Raw genomic sequence first — 22,015 nt, forward strand, 5'->3', positions numbered from 1 at the left:
GAAGCCGTCTTGATTGTTATTGAAGCTATTTTTCACACAAATCAAACAACCACTAAGTTATCGTCAATTTAATTTTATCCAAACACCTGAGAATTTTGGAGAAGTTTAAGAAATACTTTGATCACGTTAAAAATGTACACTATCAAAGCATACTATCTGATAATCTGAAGCACTGAGCATGCGTTTCCCCCATGCAAAGTCTCAGTTTTGTCTTTATTAACATGTTTGCTGTCTGCTGCTTCACTTGTCTTTGTTGTGCCTGTTTAACTGTAGTTTGACTTGAGTGAAAAATGCCTGTAGGATCTTCTATCTCATATCATTAATCTAGTCTCGTTTGTAAGTACTGGATAGTAGTGGCCTGATTTCATCCGTCCTTCATGATTACGGCCCTGTTGTTTGCCTGTGAGCAGACATTGACAGATGGATTAATGTGCCCGCTGATGTGGCGGTATTTAACCAAGAGGTCAACTGGCCTGGCTTCAAATTGATGCCGATGTTAATGCAAGACTACTGTGGAATTCCAGGCCATAGTGTGCCCTTGAGGAAAAAATGCCTCTGGTTTGGCGCTCTGACAGAGCGGGACCACATCAAGCCCAAAGCACAACGTCCACCAGTGGGTAACCAGAAATGCTTTCTCCATGTACCACCACTTGTGGTCCAACGTGTCAGAAATAATGAATGAGCTGATAAAACGCTGCACAAAAACTGACGTTCTTGCTGTTTGTTGTTATTGGACTTTTCAGCAGGAATACAATGAAGGTTCTCCACAACGGGATGCTCATCTGTGCTTTAGATGCTTTGAAGGCTGGAATACACTGCAGGATGCTTGCTCTGGTTTACAGTCTGGATGAGTCAACCCTAGTTGCCAGAAGTCCGAGTCAGTCTGTACATTTTTTATTTATTTATTTATCTTTTTTTAACAGTAGATATGGACTCAGTTCACAGAAAATTATATGCTTTATGATGTGCACAGATGCAATTTTTAAAGATTTTATCTTTGGCATTTTCCCATAGTGGTATTTGAGCCTCAACTTTGGGTGTTGCCCTCTTGCCTCAGGACTGCTGAGTCAAAACTCTCCACGCAGAGGAAATTGTGGTTTGCTCTTGGTGATTAAAAGGTCAAGAGTGGGTTTCCTCCTAAGTTGTTTTCCTTCAGCACACCTGTCCAGTTGCAGCACCGGATTCCATGCTTTTGATGGAAGGAGGCCTTCAGTGCTGTAACTTTATCCCGAAGCGCCTGGAATTCATAACGGCGAGGATTTTTTTTCACTCTGAGATTCATTACCGGATATTTGAATTCTGCTCAGTGTTGGTCTCTGCGACATCCTGATTACATGCGGATGTTCACTCTCGGCAGGCCAAGGACAGTCAGAGCCCGATCCTTCTTCACCGTTGAAGGACATGTAGTTGTGAGGGATGGTCATCAGACGCATGTGTTCCCCAGAGGCCCAGAGTGTGGAGAGCTGATGATAGCGGACCCTCCTTCCCTTGCCTATTCCTGCCTGTGTGATGATGGAGAGACCCCAAGGGACCTGCCCTGCCCCCTTCACCCTCCGCCCTGATGGATGGGCCCTGGAGACTGGTGCTCAGCTTTTACACTTGTCCTGTCTGAGACGACTTGCCTGGAGCTGCGCAGATGAGCTTTGCTGCAGCTGTTTTCCATATTACTGCAAGAAATCTGGGCAGTATCTTGTAACATAAGATTGAGATATTTCAGTTGGCTGTACATATACAAGAACCAAACGGAGGATGAGAGCATTCACGGATCTACCTTAACATGTCTCTGGCCTATATAGACAACATATTTAGCATCTTGAGCGTGTAAATCAGTAAGTAGGAAAATTGTGGTTGTATCTTGTTTTTGGCCAAAATTGAATCTAGTGTTGCATTCACCTTTCATTGAAAATGCAATCCCAGAATGCAGGAAAGCTTTGGTATGCAGAATTAATGCCAAATGTTTAATTTTATTTTAATTTAAAAATATTATTTAAAAAAATATATTTTATTAAGTATCTATAGATATATCTATATAAGGATAGAAAGTAACCCAATCTATAGGCTAGTTCACATTTTGTTATTTTTAGTATTTAATACTTCAGTGATAAAAATAACATTATGTAATTATATAATTTATTTTGTTATATAACATAATATATTTAAAAACTTTTAGAACTTAATTCATTTTAGATAAAACATAATACTCACCTTATTGTATTAGGCAAAGTGTTAATATTGGTTCATCCCTAGATGCATAGAAGATGGACTGTGCTCACTGGGGTCTGGAACTGAACTGTGCTATGGCTGATTAAGAGTATTTATAATGTCTTGCAAACATACAGTGTTTATGCAATAATCTTGAGGGCCGGCTCTTGAATTTGCATACCACTGTTTTCTCGAGTTCCTGTTCTGACATGCACATTCCCTAATCCACTGAGGTATTCGGGTTTTATCAGTTCCTATGGAGACACAGAGAATTTAGACACAGATGGAGACGAGCTTGAAATTTTGGTGTGTGTGGAGAGGCCTTTGTTTTGTAATCGTTCATGAACACTCACAACTTGTTTTCGTTTCTGTTGCCTTTCCTTTCTGCTGTTCCATCAAAAATACTGGCTTCAAATGTTTGTGTATTTTTAGTGTAAGACTTTAAAAACCGCTAGATCACTAATCAGCTAGTTGAGTAGTTATCCATTGTGACCTGCTTAACCCTATTTAGCTGTGAATAGGTGCTTTTGGGAGATCTGGATCGCTTTATTTTAAGCAACTTTTTACATACAAAATGAGACAAATCAAAGGAAAGATGTAGGAGTGTATTGTCAATCTGAATGTATTACTGTTGTGTTTGTCTCATGCTTGAAGAATCCTCTCAAAACTAGAAATAATAGAGCCAAAATTCATGGATTCACTCAACTGACCCATAGGGTGGCGCCTGGACCTGCAGGATGTGGCCATTCTGTGAACTTTCATCCATGTTTCCTGTGTGCTTTGTGTAGTCACACATGAGAAATGAGCTTGGCTTCGTTCTCACCTCTCAGTTATGACTCTGTGCCCCTCGTTTAATTCAAGCACCGAGCTTGGGCACAAGATCAGGGCCGCTCTGTAGTATCCCAGCATGCACCAGGTCTTTTGTTTTTCTCTCCATGCGATTTATCCTGCGTGACTGTACTAACCAGCACATAGCTGAATGCTGTCTCCAAGGAGGAATAGCTCAGCGGATAGGCTTGACTGACTCACTCGGAGATGCGCGACCCACATTCCTGTCGGTGAATCAGTGTCCTTTAAGTTTCTCAGTACCCTGCGCTCTCCTCTCGCTTTATTTCTATGGTTAAGAGTGACCCTTGACAAACCACTCCCGAGCTGTCGACTGCGAGTATTGGGAAAGGAATGTGTAAGAGTTAGATTTACAACTATTCCTCCCTCTCTCGCTCTCCGCATCTTGTTCCCCGCCCCCCTCTCTTTCTTTGCCTCTCTTTTGGGACAGACCGAAACCACACTCTATCTCGTTGAGGATTCTGGGAGGGGTTGACTCATGCAGGGGGGATTTGGCTAGAAAGCAACAAGTGTTCGGCATGAAAGAGGCTCATTGTTCCTCTCCGTGGAGAGACTGTCCCTAGGTCAGCAGCCGTCAGCACTCAGTCCATCACACTGGAACGACTGTAAGCCTACCAGACAGGCTCCAAATCACCCCACCGATAACAGCTGCTGGGTCCCCGCTGTAAACGAGGGCCCCGGCGCACCGACTAATGGTGGTCGCGGTCCTCGTGGGCGTATGTATTGAATGTCCTCCGATGACGCCGGGTTTTGTTTTTGAACGTTTGAGCTGACAGAGCATGTTTTTGTCATCAAATTTAAGCAAGTTGATGCTTTAATTCTTGCTCGGCAGAAAATGCTTCCGGTCGTTTTCTCTGAAATGAGTTGATAACAGTGACATGAATGAAATGGATGGGTGGAAAAAGAGTCTGGACTTGTCATTGTGGGGTTGAACTATTTTTGCTTTTCGAATGCTTGTGGACAAGATTATAGGAGATGTTCCCATGATCTGTCAAACTGACTTTTTTTTCAAACTGAGTTTGGGATGGGACTGCCTGATTAAAGTGCTACTAGAATTGCTAGTAATGAAGCAATAGGGAAAATATTTTGGACGAAAAATAAATTGACATTTTAATTGTCGCTTCTCCGATGGCATGTTTTGACTTGAGTCAACAATGCCTTCTAAAAATATATTGTTTAGCTTGTAAACAATGTCATGTACTGTTACATTTGCCTCAGTAAATCCATTTGATGCCCATAAACTTGCTATAAGCCAAAAACAAATCTAAAAAGTATTAAAGAAGTGAAAAGTAAATATATGCACTGTATTACAAATTCTTTATATTTTTACTTAACCTTTTTGTCTCACATAATGCGTGTTTGACAATCTTAAAAACTTTTTTTATTACAGCCATCATTTAAATGTTTATATTCTAATTGTAATTTAATTAGTGTTTGATTGTATAAACTGCCTTAAGTGCAATTTAATTTCAATAATTTACAGCTCCGTTTTTATTTGTGTGTTGATCTATTAAATTTGATTTCATTTTTAAATTTTTTTGTTAAATGAAAACAAATTTCCTTCATCACTTTTTGGTGTTTTTCATTGGAAATTGATTAATTTGTGGTTTGCTTGAGAAAGTGCTTGAAACAAAAAAAAAAGTTTCGGCAGAAACGCAAAGCTGTTTTAGAAGTGGAGCAAATATGATGAGTTTTCTGTTGATGAAGGATAATGAAGACCAATGTTTTTTTTCTTTGTAATAATGTGCACTGATGCAACATGCACAGTGATTTGTCTTGATTATTGCAGTCATTTCTGGCCTAGACAGTTTCTGTGTCAGAATTTGTGTCTTTTTCCCCCAGTGTAACAGAAAAAGGAAACCTTATCATCCGGCCCATCTCTGGTTTTCCAGTGTAGGAAAAACATCTGTTCCTGAACAGTCACTTCATCCTCGACTCCATCACATTTGCTGATAAATTGCAGGATTTTTGTGAGGTGATTGGGCACATGTTTTGTATCGCCTGGGTCAAAGTTCATGTTGTCAGATTAGTTAGTGATTGATATTGTACACATCTGCCTGTATTCTCAAGTCCTGCTTCTTGCCTTGTGGTTGGCATTTATAATACATTCTGAACACATCTTCACGTTTTAATGGGCGTATTGTTGTACTAATAACTGGTATTAATGATTACATAATGCACAATTTAGTAACAATCCGTTATGTTGACAGTCATCAAAATAATATTGTATGCTCCTCAGCTTTGGTGTGTTCATGTTTGTATGTTAATGTCTGTGGGTTTGTGTCCCGATCCTGCTGAACGGAGTTAATGCTGTGCAAGCACTGCGTTTGTATTGAACTCGAGGGCATAAGGCCATTATAGGATTCCTGTCATTGGGGGGAGGAATGCCCTCTTTCCAAAAATTAATATCTGGTAGTGAATGTCCTCAGATTAAAGATGCATCTTTCATCGAGCACTTAAGAGCTTACTACTTTCCCAGTATTGAAACAAAATAAAAAATATGCCGTCTTTGGGCTGTTCCTAAGCGTTTTTCCAGTTTGCCTTTGTTGTACCGGTGTAAGCAACCCTACCTTCATCTCTGATATTACCAGGAGGAAACCATGGGGGAAGGGTGTGGTCAACCGTGCGTTATTAACGCGGTTAGCTTTTTATTCTCGCACGCGTCCTCAAGCTTTTAAACCGAACCGTGAGGAACGCCCGGGCCGCGAGGACCAGACCACGAGGAACGCCTAATCCTGCTACACAAACAAGCTGCTAATCAGATTTAACAGGGCTGTGTTTGGCTCACAGCCACTCCCTTCTCAAACAGCTAGACCTGGATGAAGGGGAAAAAATAGTGCGTCCCAAATGGCTGAGCAGGCCTACAGCTCTGAGCTTATTGGCCGAGTAGGCATGAAGTGTTTTTGCACTAGTCATGTGGTTGTACTAAATCCTTTGTTATTAGAAAAAGCTAAACACTCCATCTTAATGTATTCTGTGTTGAGCGTGAACGGGTTACGTGCATCTAGAACATAAGATTTAGGAGGAAAAGTCCTAATCAGTGTGTATGTGCAAGTCCTTGTTCTCTCAGAGATCGGAGTGACAGATGGAGACCCAGATGTGTTATGCTGTCGCAAGAAAGTGTGACATTGGTTCTTCTAGCAGCTGAGTTTTTAGCCCAGGGTAACACTGATGCATAAACACACACAAAGACACACACGTGTTTGATACACAGAGGAACAGGTGGTCTCTGGTGTGCTGTCAGGACATGGGACTGTTATTGAGTCAGGCTGATTTGATAGATTAAGATATTTTTTTTTTTTTTTGAAGATTATCCAAATTAATTGGTTAGTTAGCCTTGAAGTTTTCATGTCTTGAGGAAACTAATTACCACTTAGTTGGATTGACCAGTACACAAAAACATGCTTTATCTTGCTAAGAATTAGATTTTGTCACATGTCAGTGCTCCTGGATATCAAGAGTGAGAATTCTGTTAGGAGTTACATCATGTCCTTTGTAGCATTTGTTTTACTTTCATCATATTTTATTTAACAATAATAATTATTATTATTATTATTTTTTAAAATTAATATTAAGTAATTTATGTTTTGGACATTATTATTACTAATATTATTATTAACATCTGCAATCATTTATATTAATAATAGTTTCTATTTTATTATTATTTATGATTATTTTATAATTATTTTCTGATTTGGGTGATATTAGCAGAATACCGTCCCATACTACAGAAGTACTAAACATGACTTACTTTCTATTTGTATCATAAATTCTATAAATTCTTATTAAAAATTTAAATATTTTATTTTATATGATTATTATTATTTTTTTTTTTATATATATATATTATGTTGTACTTGTTGTTATAATTTTAATAATTTTTTTTTTTTTTTTGTAAAATAATAAAATAAGCCACAAATTTGTACATTTATCCAATCTTAAAACATTTGTTTACATGGATAAACACAAGAACATGAGACTCCAAGTCTGGAAGACTGGTCATGTGACTGGTGTGTGTTGAAGCACATACTCATTACTGCTGACAGGAGCTCAGAAAGCATCAGGATTAGTCTTCCCGCCTGAACGCCGTTCAAAACGGATACTGGTCCAATCAGCAGGAGTCTGCTCCGCTGGCCGTTTATGAATTCTTTTCCCACTACTGCTTGAATGAAATTAAGTGGAAAATACTGCTGTCATTTTCTTAGAAATCTAAAAATCAGATATATGCACCTACATATATATATATATATATATATATATATATATATATATATATATATATATATATATATATATATATATATATATATATATATATATATATACATATATATATATATATATATATACATATACGTGCATACACACACTATATAAATAAATATTCAATTAAAATGACAAAAACAATACTATAGAGTTCTTTCTACATGCTGAGATTGCATGCTTTCCTTCAATGTTAATTCTCAAAAGTTTTCACAGAGTCGCTCTGTTGGTTTTCCTTCCCAGGACAGTGATAATATAAGATGTTTTTATCAGCAGCTCAGTGTTCTGTGAGCGTCCTGTCCGCTGCAGGGGGTTAACAGCATCCTCACCACAAGCTCCCGGCCAGATCTGCCAGCTGCTAACAGGGCAAACCGTGAGGATGCTCAAATATGTTTCTATTCTGGGATGCAAGCAGGCTGTTTATAGCTGGACATGGTCTATTTGCATCAGAAATTCACAGTCCTCCCTGGACTGAGTGGAGAGTCTTGTGTAACTCAGTGTTTTACATTTAAGCAGCTTGGACGTATAAAGAATTGATGGAGCTTGTAAAGTGTGAGGTTTAAAAAAACTGAAGAAAGGTTGATGCTTTTACTGCGTCTCTAATTGAAGCTCTAAAACATTGAACACTAGGTGATTTAAACAACGTGGCTGCTTTTAGCATCATGACTCATGTACACTGTATCAAAAACTGCTTTTTTTTTTTCTTGAGGTGTTCCGTTTTTTTCCGTGTGCGTGATACAGAGCGCGAATGCAATGTAACGTTAGAGACAGAAATAACATGCCGTCGTGTAAATAAGACAACGTAAGGAATAACTTCCGTTGTGATCTGGCGCTATAGAGAAAATAAAATTAAATAAAATGAACTTGATCTTCAAGGGGGGCAGGGGGTGCTGTTGGGAGGGCGGGCCGCCCTCCTAAGATAATGGCAGGGTAAACACTGTCATATAGCATGGTGTATTTTTATTTGTTTTGTTAATAAAAGTTATATGTTGTATTTTGTTGTTACTTGAATTGAATTCAAGCAATTGATGCCGAATTGCCGCTAAATTAAAAGTGAAAGTAAAATGCACATGATGCTTTTACAAGCTATTTAAAAGCGGAGGAAAGTGAGGGAAAGAGTGAAAACTTGAGCGACCTAAAAACAAACTGCTTGACACTAGGGCTGCAACAACTAATCGATAAAATCGATTATTATCGATTATGAAAATCATCGACAACGATTCTCATTATCGATTAATCGGGTCTGCCCACAGTGTACGTCCAACTTCAGCTGGTTAGTCAAATTACGGCACTGAATAATGCATTTCTATGGACAAAATGCATCTAAAAATAGTGGAGGAAACAGAATGAGATTCTGCCGGAGAAGCACGTGATCCAAGCTGCCCAAAACATGATAATTCTTTATTTTAAGCTTTAAGTTAATGCATAAGAGTAATGGCTTGCCCTGTCAGGCGCGTTGACAGATGCGTGTGCGTCCTCAGCGCAAAAACGTTCAGTTTACGGTCATATCCTTATCTATAAATGCCACAAATTCACGCGAGCATTTCCATTTTTGCATAAAGGTCCGTCCTGACAGTCTGTGTTAAGTTTAAAATACCGAATGAGCGCCGGCACTGCTCTAAAGTAACAGTATTGGTGATAACCAAAATAATTTTTCGGCTTTCTGTACTGGTTAGTACTCCAATATGTGTAAGCTCTTTAGTAACAGTAGTAGGCTATTTTTAATGCTATAATATCATTATTGCTGTTATCTATGAAAGAAAACCAGAGCACTTATTTTTTTTTTTTTTTTTGAGTATTTTTTTTTCGCGACACCCAATTGCAGTCAAAAAGTACATAAACAATACCAGCAAGAATGCAAGCTGTTATGAGGCCATTTTTTATTATTATGTCCAATAAATGACAATAACATTTTTAAATTTAAACAAATTTTTGACAAATTTCTAAAATATGTTTTCTCTTTATTATGATAAGTGGTCTAATAAATTAAGCACTGTATGTTTTCATAGCATTCAGTTGTCACGTTTGTTGGAAGGACATTGGGCAGAATGTGGAATAGTGTTTTTTTTGGTCAATATTTTTTAATCCGATTAATCGATTAATCGAAAGAATAATCGGCCAACTAATCGATTATCAAAATAATCGTTAGTTGCAGCCCTACTTGACACTGAATCGCCGCTAATTTGAAAGTTTTGTAAAACGTGCACGGAGCTTTTACAAGCTATTTGTGACCCTGGACCACAAAACCTGTCTTAAGTCCCTGGGGTATATTTGTAGCAATAGCCAAAAATACATTGAATGGGTCAAAATTATCGATTTTTCTTTTAAGCCAAAAATCTTTAGGATATTTAGTAAAGATCATGTTCCATGAAGATATTTTGTAAATTTCTTACCGTAAATATATCAACTTCATTTTTGATCAGTAATATGCATTGCTAAGAACTTCATTTGGACAACTTTAAAGGCGATTTTCTCAATATTTATTCAATATTTTTTTGCGCCCTCAGATTCCAGATATTCAGATAGTTGTGTCTCAGCCAAATATTGTCCGATCCTAACAAACCATACAACAATGGAAAGTTTATTTAATCAGCTTTCATATGATGTATAAATCTCAATTTCGAAAAACTGACAGTTAAGACTAGTTTTGTGGTCCAGGGTCACATTTAAAACTGAAGGAAAGCGAGGAAAAGAGGGAAAACTCAAATGACCCCCCCACCACGGTGATTAACGATGTTGTCACACGTCGATTAACCGGTGGGAAAATTTCCTCACCGTCACAACCCTAATAGGAATATTAGTATGTGTTTATGTCTTAATGAATATTCATATGGTAGAAAGAGGATCTTTATGGTCTTACAATTGCTTTGTTTGCAATTAAGGCAGAAGATGTATGGAGAAATGCTTACATAGTACCATGTTAACTTCAATTACTGATGGGTTTTTATTGACTGATAAACAGTATTATTAATATTATTAATCTATGGCTGTTCTGACCTTTTCAGTATTCTTTTTTTTTTTTTTTTTTTTCTTGAATGCATGCTTTGGGACATGAACATATTTTAATCTGTTATAGAACGATGGAAAGTTCTTTTTTTAAATTGGAATAATATAAATATAGTTTGAATTCTCTGGTGATCCGGACTGATACGATGATGATGATTAAAAAAGATAGGAAAAACATATTCTCCCTCCTAATGCACGCCAGTGGACAACAGTCTTTCCCATAGTCAAGAGTACTTACAGTAATTATTATATGCGTGATTTTACATCATCATCATCATCTTCATTTTTAATTTTAATTACTTGTTGTCAATCATCATCTTTGAGGCTCTGGAATATGGAAAATTATTTTAGAAAATATGAATATGGGCTCTTAGTTAGAGCTGTGTGTAAAGGGGAAGGTTCACTCAGAGTTTAGTGATAATCAGGACAGTCCCACAGGCTCAGGGCTTTGGAGAATGACAAGCAGTGTTGGTTAAAACATGAAAGTCACAGAAGTCTTTCCACTCTCCGTGACCCGACTTCACATACCAACTGCCCCAACCTTTCCTGTCTCCCCTCTGTTGCCACCTTCTCTGTTCATTTTTAATGGTTGTTCTGAAAGCAGCATCTTTCTGTTTCCTGCTCTCAGCTCTCTGTCACATTCGTTTACGGCTCCTCAGAGAACCGAGCAGTGCTGATTTGGCCAAAAGAAGCTTTCATCGCCTCGCCGGCAGATGCGTTTATCCCAACCTCCTCATTTTGTGTTTTTATCCTTTTGTATATTTGCCTTTTATGAACTTTGGTTCATGCTTGATTATTAGTTTTCTTTAATTTATTTAGAAAAATGTTTATTTTAAATGTTTGTTTATTTGTTTTATTTAAATATTTATTTATTTTAAATGTTTTTATTACAACTTTTATGTTTTGTTTTATTTTAAAATATTTAGTTTAACATTAGTGTTTTTTATTATTTTTTTATTATTATTATTAATGTTTATTTTATTTTATTAGACTGATTTAGATGTTGAAAGTAGCTAATATCAGAGCTTTTTCCAAAATCAATCTTTATATTATTTTTCTATGCTAGGTTACAGGCTGAGCAGATATTAATTTTTGTTCCCTGCTGTACATTATTTTCAGTTTTGCAAATTGACAATAAAATTGTAGTTTTAGTATGAACATGAACTATTTATCTCTATATCAGTGCTTCCCTAACAGTTTGTTGGCTCAGGTGTGGGTTATTTCTTTCATATCCTTGTAAGAAGTTGTAGCTCTACTGGGGTATTTTCCTCTATAAATGTCAATTTTGATTCAAAAAACCTTTTTTGAGGTCGTCTTGTGCACAGCGGCTGTTTTAAAAAGCACAGTGGTGATTAACCTACTTTCAAACCTGTGATTATAGATCTGTCGCTCAGGGCTGTGGTCCTGCAGCGTTTATCTTCCCATGATGTCACATGTTTTGCATTTCCACACGCTTACCTCATCCATGGCTCATTGTTTGTCTGACAACTGTCACAGACTCGTGAACAAAAACCCTCACCCGTATCTCTGGAGTCAACTGGTTACTAAATCTGCAACACCGAATGAAGCATTGTGTATGTGATTCACTTAACACTATACCAGAAACAGTGTTATAATAGTTTCATAGATAGAACTGACTAATCGGGAGATGAATGTGGGTGGGTGAATGTTACTGATAAATTAAACCGAGGTGTCTTTGTCAGTATCACACCTTTCTCTCTTTGTTTCCCTGGAATAAAATATAATTGATGAAACGGCAGCATTTTTGAATGGAGAAACCATTTATTTTTTTAGTGTTAGCATAAAATGTATTTTATATTCATTATTTATATAACTGTATTTTATTTAATACATTTTTATTTTATTTTATTTTATGCATAATAATCTAAGGATTAAACTTTTTTATTAAAATAATAAAAATTAAAATATACAAGTAAAAAAACTAAAAATTCTACACCGTTTTATTGATTTGATACAGAATAGGGCTGTGCGATTTAATTTAATTGCGATTTGAGACGTTGTGATTTGCTAATCGCAAAGCCTGCTATGTGGACGCCATATAACTCCGTTCCAGAGCATATGCATGACTGCCAGACTTGAGAGACGGTCTTACTAACCAATAGAGTGAGTGCACCTCCGTTCTCCCCGATCAGCACTGCTCTAGCCAACTGCGTAAACGCCCACCATTTAAAAAGGGTCAGATCGATAGTTAGGCAAATTAAAACTAAAGAAAAAACAAATGTAACTTCATGCGTCCCAATGTATAGCAAGAGCTCCCTTATCAGTTCTGCTTTCAGTACTGGAGAATAAAAGGTACATTTTTAGATGTTTTTATTAGTAGGCTACATTAACGTTATCTTACACATTTTATTTCCCAACAGATTAATTTGAAATAAGTTTCTAATGCATGTTCGCTAATTCAGAAGACCGCACACACAGCCCGTGTCTCTGAATGCTTCTCATACTCGTTCTGCCCCACGCTGCACGTCTCCCGGACAAGCCGTTTACACACAGCCTGTCTCGTAATGCTCTTTTATACTCGCGGCCCATGGCAATATGAACGAGGCCTGACGCATGCGCGCAACCTGTGTCAACTCGCGCCTGGCTCCGTTTAAAACAAATGTAAATTAAGTCTAACTGCTTGCCAATTTCACTTGGATGAAATGAAACATTCAGCACATTTCCCACTTGTTCTTAAAATCCCAAATACTTAAAAATGAATAAATCAGCCCGTGTAACATGTAATACTTTAATAATTGACTAAAGAAATACAGTTCTTTATTTATAAAAAAAAATAAACATCTTTCCTGTGAAATTCAATAATTCTGTAAATGTAGTAATACCATTATAATCTTCCCTGCAGAAAACAACAACAACAGTAGAACCCCTCCAAAAACCCAATAGAAAATGTAATGGATTTAAGGGTTAAAATGGAAATTGTGTTGGTTTTAATGTAAACTATAATGGTGTCTACTGGTATTTGATGCATTCTATTGGTGGGATGTAATCTAGCAGATGGCAACCAATAGAACAACAGTAATTCCTATTGGAATAATGCCCAAAACAAAAAGGAATTCTTATGGAAACTATAAGAATTTCTGTGATGTTTCTGTTGTTTTTGTTTTTTTCCAGCAGGGTAATGATACTCATACTGTGCTGCACATTAGTGAAAATATTGAGCTGAAGCTTGACTTTGCAAATTTAAAATCGCAATAGCAATATGTCAAAAAAATCGCAATTAGATATTTTCCCCAAATCGCACAGCCTTAATACAGAAGCACATTCAGTGTTCATCCCTGCTCTACTCTTCCTGTGACTTGTGTTGCAGAGAAAGATTGCCAACAGTCAAAATGACGTGTCTTCGCTTGAAATGTCATCTCTCAGTATTTGAGATGAGATGGGGTGTGATATGACATTGGGCAACTCTCTTGCCCTCAGTGACAGAACTACAGGAGTCAGAAAAGGAAGAGGACAAACCTGCTCTCTCTTTCTTTCTGCGGTCCAGTTTTTCTTCTTCCTGTTCTCTCATATTATCTCTCTCTGTCATCCCAGTATGTGTTTATATGGCTTTAGAGTGTTGTTTACATAGTGTTTTGCTGCTTGTGTTATGAAAAGATATAGTCTAGTTCTGCTTTGGTCTGTCCTCATCTGATTTAGGACACCTAACATCACAGCATAATCAGCTGCTTCATTTTTACTCTAATTTCTTCTTTTAAAGTCATTCGTTTTGAGCCCAGATATGTTCTGTCTTAAAATGATTAAGTTAATCGTGTGTTGGGAATTTGCCCTCTGTCTCGGCGAGCGAGGTGTCCTGCTGACGTGGGGTTTACGCCGCCCCTCTGGACACACCACTGCATTAATCCAGGTCACAGACCTGTTGAACACATTGATTTCCCCCGGGATCAGCTCCGTCAGAGGTGAAAGGTGCTCACGCAGGAATGTGCTTTCGCTGCTTTAACTGCATTTTTAAACCAACTTAATAAAACCCGATGACCCCTCTAGTACTCGACTAGGTCTGAACATTTAAAGGAGCCATATTATATCCCAATTGTAACATTTTATTGAATTTTTTTAAGTCTTTAAAATTTGCTAATGTTTGTCAATGTTTCTTGCACCAAAAACATTGTAATTGAGGTTTAGATGACACTTCTGATCCTCACTGTGAGGATCTCTTAGAATTGAACAATTTTTGCTACTGTACATTTTATACTTTTATATGTAAGTGACCACTGTTGTTCATCAGAGAAGGACTAGTTGCTAAATACTAAATAGGGAGTGATATTTAAATGTTCATATGTTAATTGTGCTAAGTGTTTCTAAATGTAGTTTAGTTTGGAGGGTTATGTATATTACAGTATGACTATATATTCAAACTCTTTTGATGATGTACTAGTTTAAAAAATATAAAAATGTTAAAAATATGATGTTATTTGATATATTTAATAAATATATAATTTATTTTATTTTTATATGTATATTTTGTTATTTTGTTTCAAATATATTTATACTGTATGTGTATTTATATTTTTATTATGGCCAATATTAAACTAATATTAAAAATATAATAGCACTAAAATAATTTTTTCCCCATGTCATATCAATGCTATGATGCTTTAGTGAGTTTAGACATTGCAGCATTATAATGTGCAGTATGAAATGTGATTTAATTATTTTAAAATTGAATGGTTAATGAGAGTTAAAGGATAAGATGAGTCTAAAATGAGGAGACAATGGAAGATTATGCTGAAGTTAGTGTTGCATGACTGCTAAAGTGGTCTAAAACATGAAAATAGGTTGAATTAAGCATTCACGTTCAAATATCCAAGGTATTCTAAAATAATGTGCATCCCTACTGTTATTTCAAAAGAGCAAAAAAATAATAGTTTTTTCATGATATGACTCTGGTGGAGCAGAAGTATAGTTAAACTGATTACTACAGCAGTCAGCCGAGGCCTGCTCGTGTCTTACAAGTGATTGGTTCTTGTTTCCTATTATGGAGATTGATAGGCAGGAGAATGTTTGCACATCGGTGAGCCTGACTGTCTAGAACAGAGCTGGGCTATTAGTATGCTAATTGCGCTCAGGCAGAGATGAATGCTGACCTCGTGGTCTAAAGGGTCATTCTTGTATGTAGACGATGCAGGCTGAAGTTGTTGACTCAGTCGTATCTTAACTGTCGGTTTGCTACATGGAAATGTTTAGTCATACGCAGTGTGTGGCGAGCAGATTAGCCTGTTTGCATTCTCCTCTATTGTTTTGTACTGATGACAGCCTTTTTTCTTTATAGCCTGTTGGCAAAGGCAAGCATCACTATTGTTGTTACTTATACACAGGGATTTCAACAAGACATTTCGGGGCGTATAGCAGTATAGCATAGCTCAAGCAATGCCAAAATAGTTTTTTTAATTCCTAGGGAATGCATAAACTGATAAACTATGTCTCGAATGAAGCTGCTTTTCACTATAGCATATCAAATGTAAATGTAACAAGTTAGCAACCACTCAGAACGTCATACCAACCACATAGCAATGCATATCACTCACCATTTTTGTCCTATTATCAGTAAACGCTGCTTTCAGGGAAGATAAATGCTTTAAAATGCTTTGTGTGGTGTGAATTGGGAGGTGGCTTCAGTCCCATGTGTTTTTAGTTATTCTGGGTGTGATCGTCAGTTCGGGTCGCCACAAGCTTGACCGAAATTCTACACTGACATGTTTTATTATGCTTTTCCTCCACTTCAAAATAAAGCTATGAGCTCATAAGATTGTCCTTGTCAAACTGTCTGATGATTTGCATGAAGGCTGTAATAACCTGGCGTCGCCCCCTGCTGGTAGGATTTCACCATTCCTTAAGGACATAGGCATTTCTGAGCAATGGGAATATTTTTGGCCACTGCCACTGAAAGGATCTTTCAGTGCATAAAGCATAGTGTTTATCAAATGTGTAGTTTCCACCTCTAGAAAAGCATAATGTGAGAATTGTGTAAACCAGGGTTATTATAGTAAAACTAAAACCTTAAAAAAATTAAATAAACGTTACCTGTAATAAAAAAAACACGTCATGCACTAACTAAAATTACAGTAAAAGCTAATAAAAAGTATATACAAGAAAATGACTAAAACTTCAAAATGAAAATGGTTCAGTTTTAGTGTAATTTGGTGTACTAAAATAAGTAAAGGTTACGAAGAAAAAATAATTGACAAACACAACAAAATTACTTAATAAAATGTAAATGGAAAATAGAAAAATAAAACAGTTATAGGAACACAAATATCATCAAAATGCCATTTTGTGACTTTTTACTATTAATAAATTCAAAATACTAATGAAAACTGTTATAGTATCTGAGTGATACTACTATAAAATTGGCCTAAATTGAGGTTTAACCACCACCGATGGACCTAGCCTCACAGAATGGATCAGGTATCGTCAATGTTTTTGGGAATTTTTCAAATTCCACCTCTTATATTTCTCCAGTTGCTCCGCACATGTTTTTCCATATGCCGAGAGCGGTGACAGTTGACACATTTATGTTCCTCAGCAGACGAGCGTGATGAAAGCAGCCTGGATGGAAGGTTTGACTCTGCTGCGGAATTCCTGAAATTCAAATGGATAAGAGATGAAAGACCGCATCCCGCCCAATAACTGATTTATGAGCTCCACGGCATAGTCCAGGGCTTCAGACCCTCTGCACGCATGATGATAAAGCCGGGATGAGTTTTCTCCAGCAGGGTTTAGAGTTCCAAGGTCAAAGGTGGGACGGCGGGGGGCAAACAGTCAGACATAGCGCTCATATGTCTCCTTTTCATCAGCAAACCCTCTTACCGTCAAAGACATTCTTGTGTGAAGCCGAAGAGTGTGTCCTGTCTTCCTGTGTCTGTGCGCGCTAGATAATTGAACTATATGAAGTCCAGTACAATCCAGCATGCTAAACTGATAGTTTGGGCTCTAAAATCTCATTTAAGTACCAAAAAATTTATGGAAAATTCTTTGGGATTTATTAAGAAATTGAGTGATTTATTGGACATTTAATTTAATTATTTTTTATTTTATTTTATTATGTTTTGGTTTGTTTTACCTAGCAATGGCCCATAACTCTGGCAAATTCATTGTAATGGGAGTTGATTTTATTTTTTTTAATTAGGCCTTTTGTTACAGAGAGTCAAACCGGCTGAAGTTGGTGTACACGCTAAAGCTGACAGGAAATGACCCTTTGTGTTTTGAGGAAACACACGGTGACTCTCCTGACACTCATTGTTCTGGTTGCCATGGCATTTGTTCTCTTGATGTTTGAAGTCACACCTCTCGCGCACACACTCACATTTCAGGAATTAGAAGCCCAAAATGTTTTCCCTTATCTGTATTTTATGTATTTATTTTGCTCAGAAATGAGCCTTTGTTTCCTTTGTTTCCCTCCACTACAATGCTCATTGATGGCTTTTAGACATTAAGGCACTTGTTCCCTAAAGCAGCTATTGAAGCAACACAGCTTGGGAAAAAGGGCTATAAAAATAACAATGCAACATCTTGAATTTAATTTACCCTTTTTCCTCATTAAAGGTTCTTGTCTTATTGTTTCAGTTTATTTATCAGTGCATATTATTCTAAAAGAAAACATAGGCCTATATAAATATACAGATTGAACAATCGGAACATTTAAGGAAGAAAAGGTTAAGGAAATTAATTTGTCAAAAGGTGCAATAATCCCAAATTCACTCAGAAGTGCATCATATTATAGGAATTAGATACATTGTGACTGCTGTTTTATGTAGTTTTTATCTCCTTTTTTAATTTTTTTTAATGTTTTAGGTACATTGGCTTGCATGGCTTCCTTTTAGTTTAATTATAATTAACTACTTTTTAAAATGTTCTGAAGAAAATTTGACTCTGTGTCATCTTACTCATCAAAAATTGATGATTATGATGATGATGGTTGTGATTATGGTTTGCTTTTGCTTTGGATGAATACTTATATAAATTGATGATGATGGTTGTTATTATGGTTTGCTTTTGCTTTGGAATCTGTGTCGGGTTGATGTTTTTGGTTTCTAGTTTGTTCATTTGTTATTGTTATGTATTGATGGGGACTTGAAACGTTGAGTTTTTGGATATGACTTTGTTGTTTTTTTTTTTTTTTTTGAGGGGGCAGGAAATATAAGATATTCTTCATCCTGCCTCCTTTTCATCATGGTTTTATAAATTATACGTATGAGGATGATGAAGTAAGTTTTGTGGGAAAAAAATATCCATGAATGAAATAAACATAAACATAACATAACATAACATCTTACTGGCAAAATTGTCCAACCACTTGGAAAAGTAAAAACACATGTATTTGTGCTGACAATTTGAATACTTATGATTAGGGGTTCAATATTATATTTAGCACTACGGTCTGCATTGTTTGTCTGTAGTTTGATGTCAGTGTTTTCATAGTTGCCTCATCATGACCCTGAAGGTCTAGAGATCTCGTATGTATGTAAATGTGGCACGCAAGCAGGCGTGTGGTGGGGTGTGTCCGGAAACAGCAGTGTACAGTATAGTGTGAATGAGTTGTGTATCTGTGGTGTGCTATTACAGCTCATCAAGATGAGTATAAAACGCTCTTGATGCTCATATTGCTGTGGTATAATCAGACAATATCAGTGAATGCTGATACGCCTGCTGCTCTATTATACACACACAAAGGTTTCTTCAAGCATGTCTTCGCTGTTGTCCTAAGGCTGCTGTCCTCTCGTTCCAGATACATCCTGCTTGGCCAGCTCAAATATCAGCCTCCGCTGCAGGTTACAAGTTTAATGTTGCCACACAGAGTCGCTTGTTTTTTCACACAACAGAGATGGTACAGATGTAGCCTCCTGCTAGATTTAATCGTAAACCGCAGATGGGGTAGAGATGAACTTTTGCGGCAGCCTTATGGTGAATCTGCATGATGTAGTTGCTCTTTAAAAATGCATGTACTTGAAGGGGAATGCGGAATAAAATGGGAAAAATAAAATGGACCGAAATGGCATGCACTGATTGTTATATTCTTTTTCTTCTTTCAGGACTTGGAGTTCCATGGCGTGATGCGTTTTTATTTCCAGGATCGAGTGGCGGGGAACTTCGCCACAAAGTGTATCCGAGTGTCCAGCACGGCGACCACGCAGGATGTGATCGAGACGCTGGCAGAAAAGTTCAGACCGGATATGAGGATGCTGTCTTCTCCCAAATACTCCCTCTATGAGGTCCACGTCAGTGGCGGTGAGTTATAGGAACACAAATATCATCACAATGCCATTTTGTGACTTTTTACTATTAATAAATTCAGAAGAATTCGTCACAAAACAGCATACAGTACCATTCAAGGTTTCATTTCACTTTGTGAAAGAAGTCTGATGTTCACCAAGTAAAAACTAATATTGTGAAATTTTTACAATTTTCTATTTCATTACATTTTAAAATATAATTTATTCCTGTAATGCAAAGCTGAATTTTCAGCATCATTAATCCAGTCGTCAGTGTCACATGATCCTTGAGAAATATTTCTTATATGCTTATTTGCTGCTCAAGAAATGTTTCTTCTTAATATTTTCCGTGTTGAAAACATTAATATGCTTTGTGGAGACCATGATGATTTTTTTTTTAAATTTATTTGAAATATAATTTTTTTTGTAACATTTCATGTTACTGTTATTTAATTTTTTTCATTTACTGTTATTACTGTTATTTTTGTGCTCCCTTTAAAGCTCCCTTGCTAAATAAAAGTATAAATTTTAGCTACACAAATCAATGTCACATTGTTGAATTAGGGAAAAGTCCAAAACAAGTTTCCAGCGGACAAAAATATTTGTAGTTTGTAAAATAGTAAAACAACATTGACACATTAAAGTTCTGTAAAAGTTTTTAAACCCATTCTTTGAGTAACACATTGAATAATCACATTGAATCAAATGCAATACTTTGGAAAATAATGGGTTTTTGAAGTTTGGGTTTCATAAATGAGTCCCATTTGGACTGTAGCTTTATTTCGGTTTCAGTCGACTCTGATTAAAGTCCACAGAGAGGTGATTTTCTGACTGGCACAATCTTTCTCTGTGACAGAAGAGAGGAAACTGGACTTGGACGAGAAACCACTGGTCGTACAGCTGAACTGGAACAAAGACGACAGAGAGGGCCGCTTCGTACTCAAGAACGAGAACGACATCATTCCCAAGGTGAGAAAACGTGGACGCAAACCAAAAGTTAGAAAACAAACTCAACTTGCTTTCACAGAGCCTGGTTCTGTGGTTTGTTCTGCTTGAAAGCAGAAGCTATAGTTTTACGACGATTCACAGAGGGAGTCTGTGTTTGTTCCTGTTGAGTTTTCTGCTCTTGGTTATGTTGGAACAGCTTTTTTAGTCCCCTGCTGTTCAGACGGCCCCTGAAACCATCTTCTCCGCAAGCTGGCCCATTGCACGTCAGTTAAAAACCCTCTCAGGACATACACAAACACAGGCATCAGCAGACACTTCATTTCCTCACTTAAGTGGAGCAGATCAATTTTTTTTTTTCATTTTACTCCGTCTGTCTCTCTCTCCCTCTCTCTCCACTTCAGTGGCTCTTAGTGTTGTGTGCAGCAAGGCTCCCCAAAGAGACAAAAAATAAGTGCTAGGAGTGTCTGAGTCTGCAGGAATATGTGTTTGGGTGGTAGATCCCAACAATTTTCTGCATTTTAAGCTGTTTTCACACTTTGGTTGATTGTTCGGCCCAAACCAAAGTTCGATTCTACCTTCTAAACCGCAATATGTTTAAGTCATCATAGTAAACACTAGTGGCAGCTGTTTATGACTATAGCTTGATAAGTGTTTAGGATGAGAGGATGCCAGCATCACTGTTTTATTCATGTTTTTGTCACCTTAGATTTGCCACAAAACTTCACACACACAGAACAGCATTTGCATTTGTCTGCTGCAGATACATTGCGAACGAAAGCTAAAATTTATTTGAATATAAGCAACTGAGAATGCATTGGTGTCATTCGCTTCCAGTTATTTAAGCTGTACAAAAACAGTCCATTTTATGCTGCTTGATATTGGAAACTGATCATGTTTACTGTTTACTGCACTATTATTCTTCAAGTCATTTACCTACAGCAGCTAATGAAGTCTCATACATTCACAGAAAATATCTATCTTCTATGTTCCAAAAAAAGTGGATAAGTGTGACTATGAGTGTGCACATTGTGATTCATGTCTGTAATTTAGGACTGATTGCTCTTATATCAATTGTGAACTGAAAACGTTCTAAAAATCTGCTGCTTAGTTGCTCTCAGCTCAACCATTTGATGATGTGGAGTTGAAGTGATGTGACATTTGTCTGGCCGCTATATTGTAGAGTAACTTATTCAGCATGCTTGAATTTGAACTCTGCAATCCTTGCTTTGGCTCTTACTATTCACTCATAACGCAATATTTTGAGATCCCCCTGTAAATCTATGGAGTGTTTCCTATGATGTATTGCAAAATCACAGCTGTGTTAAGAGCTCAAGTCAACACATTGTTTCACATAATTTAGCCTTAAACTTTCACCCTTTTAACTTTTTATTTGTTAATGCAAATAATTCTTTAAAATAATTTAAATAAAAAATGTAGTAATCTTAAATGAAAATAATATTGAAAAATGATAAGTTAATGCACATTTAAAATAAAACCATTAATTCATTTTTTTTTTTTTTTTT

General features: G+C 36.8%; 1 protein-coding gene across 8 annotated transcripts in view; it reads left to right on the forward strand.

The window, feature by feature from the left end:
- The window catches only part of LOC306880447 (afadin-like), a 118,670-nt gene that overhangs the window by 33,474 nt on the left and 63,181 nt on the right, over nt 1–22,015 (forward strand). For 7 of the 8 annotated variants that reach the window (XM_079433952.1, XM_079433951.1, XM_079433950.1 and 4 more), the window contains 2 exons: nt 19,365–19,560; nt 20,401–20,513. In XM_079433952.1, the coding sequence (XP_079290078.1) occupies nt 19,365–19,560; nt 20,401–20,513 (309 nt within the window). The remainder of the gene's footprint in view (nt 1–19,364; nt 19,561–20,400; nt 20,514–22,015) is intronic. The other variant, XM_079433954.1, reaches the window with a different exon arrangement.

This window comes from Barbus barbus, assembly GCF_936440315.1.
Source record: "Barbus barbus genome assembly, chromosome: 14".
In the NCBI taxonomy this organism is placed as follows: Eukaryota; Metazoa; Chordata; class Actinopteri; order Cypriniformes; family Cyprinidae; genus Barbus; species Barbus barbus.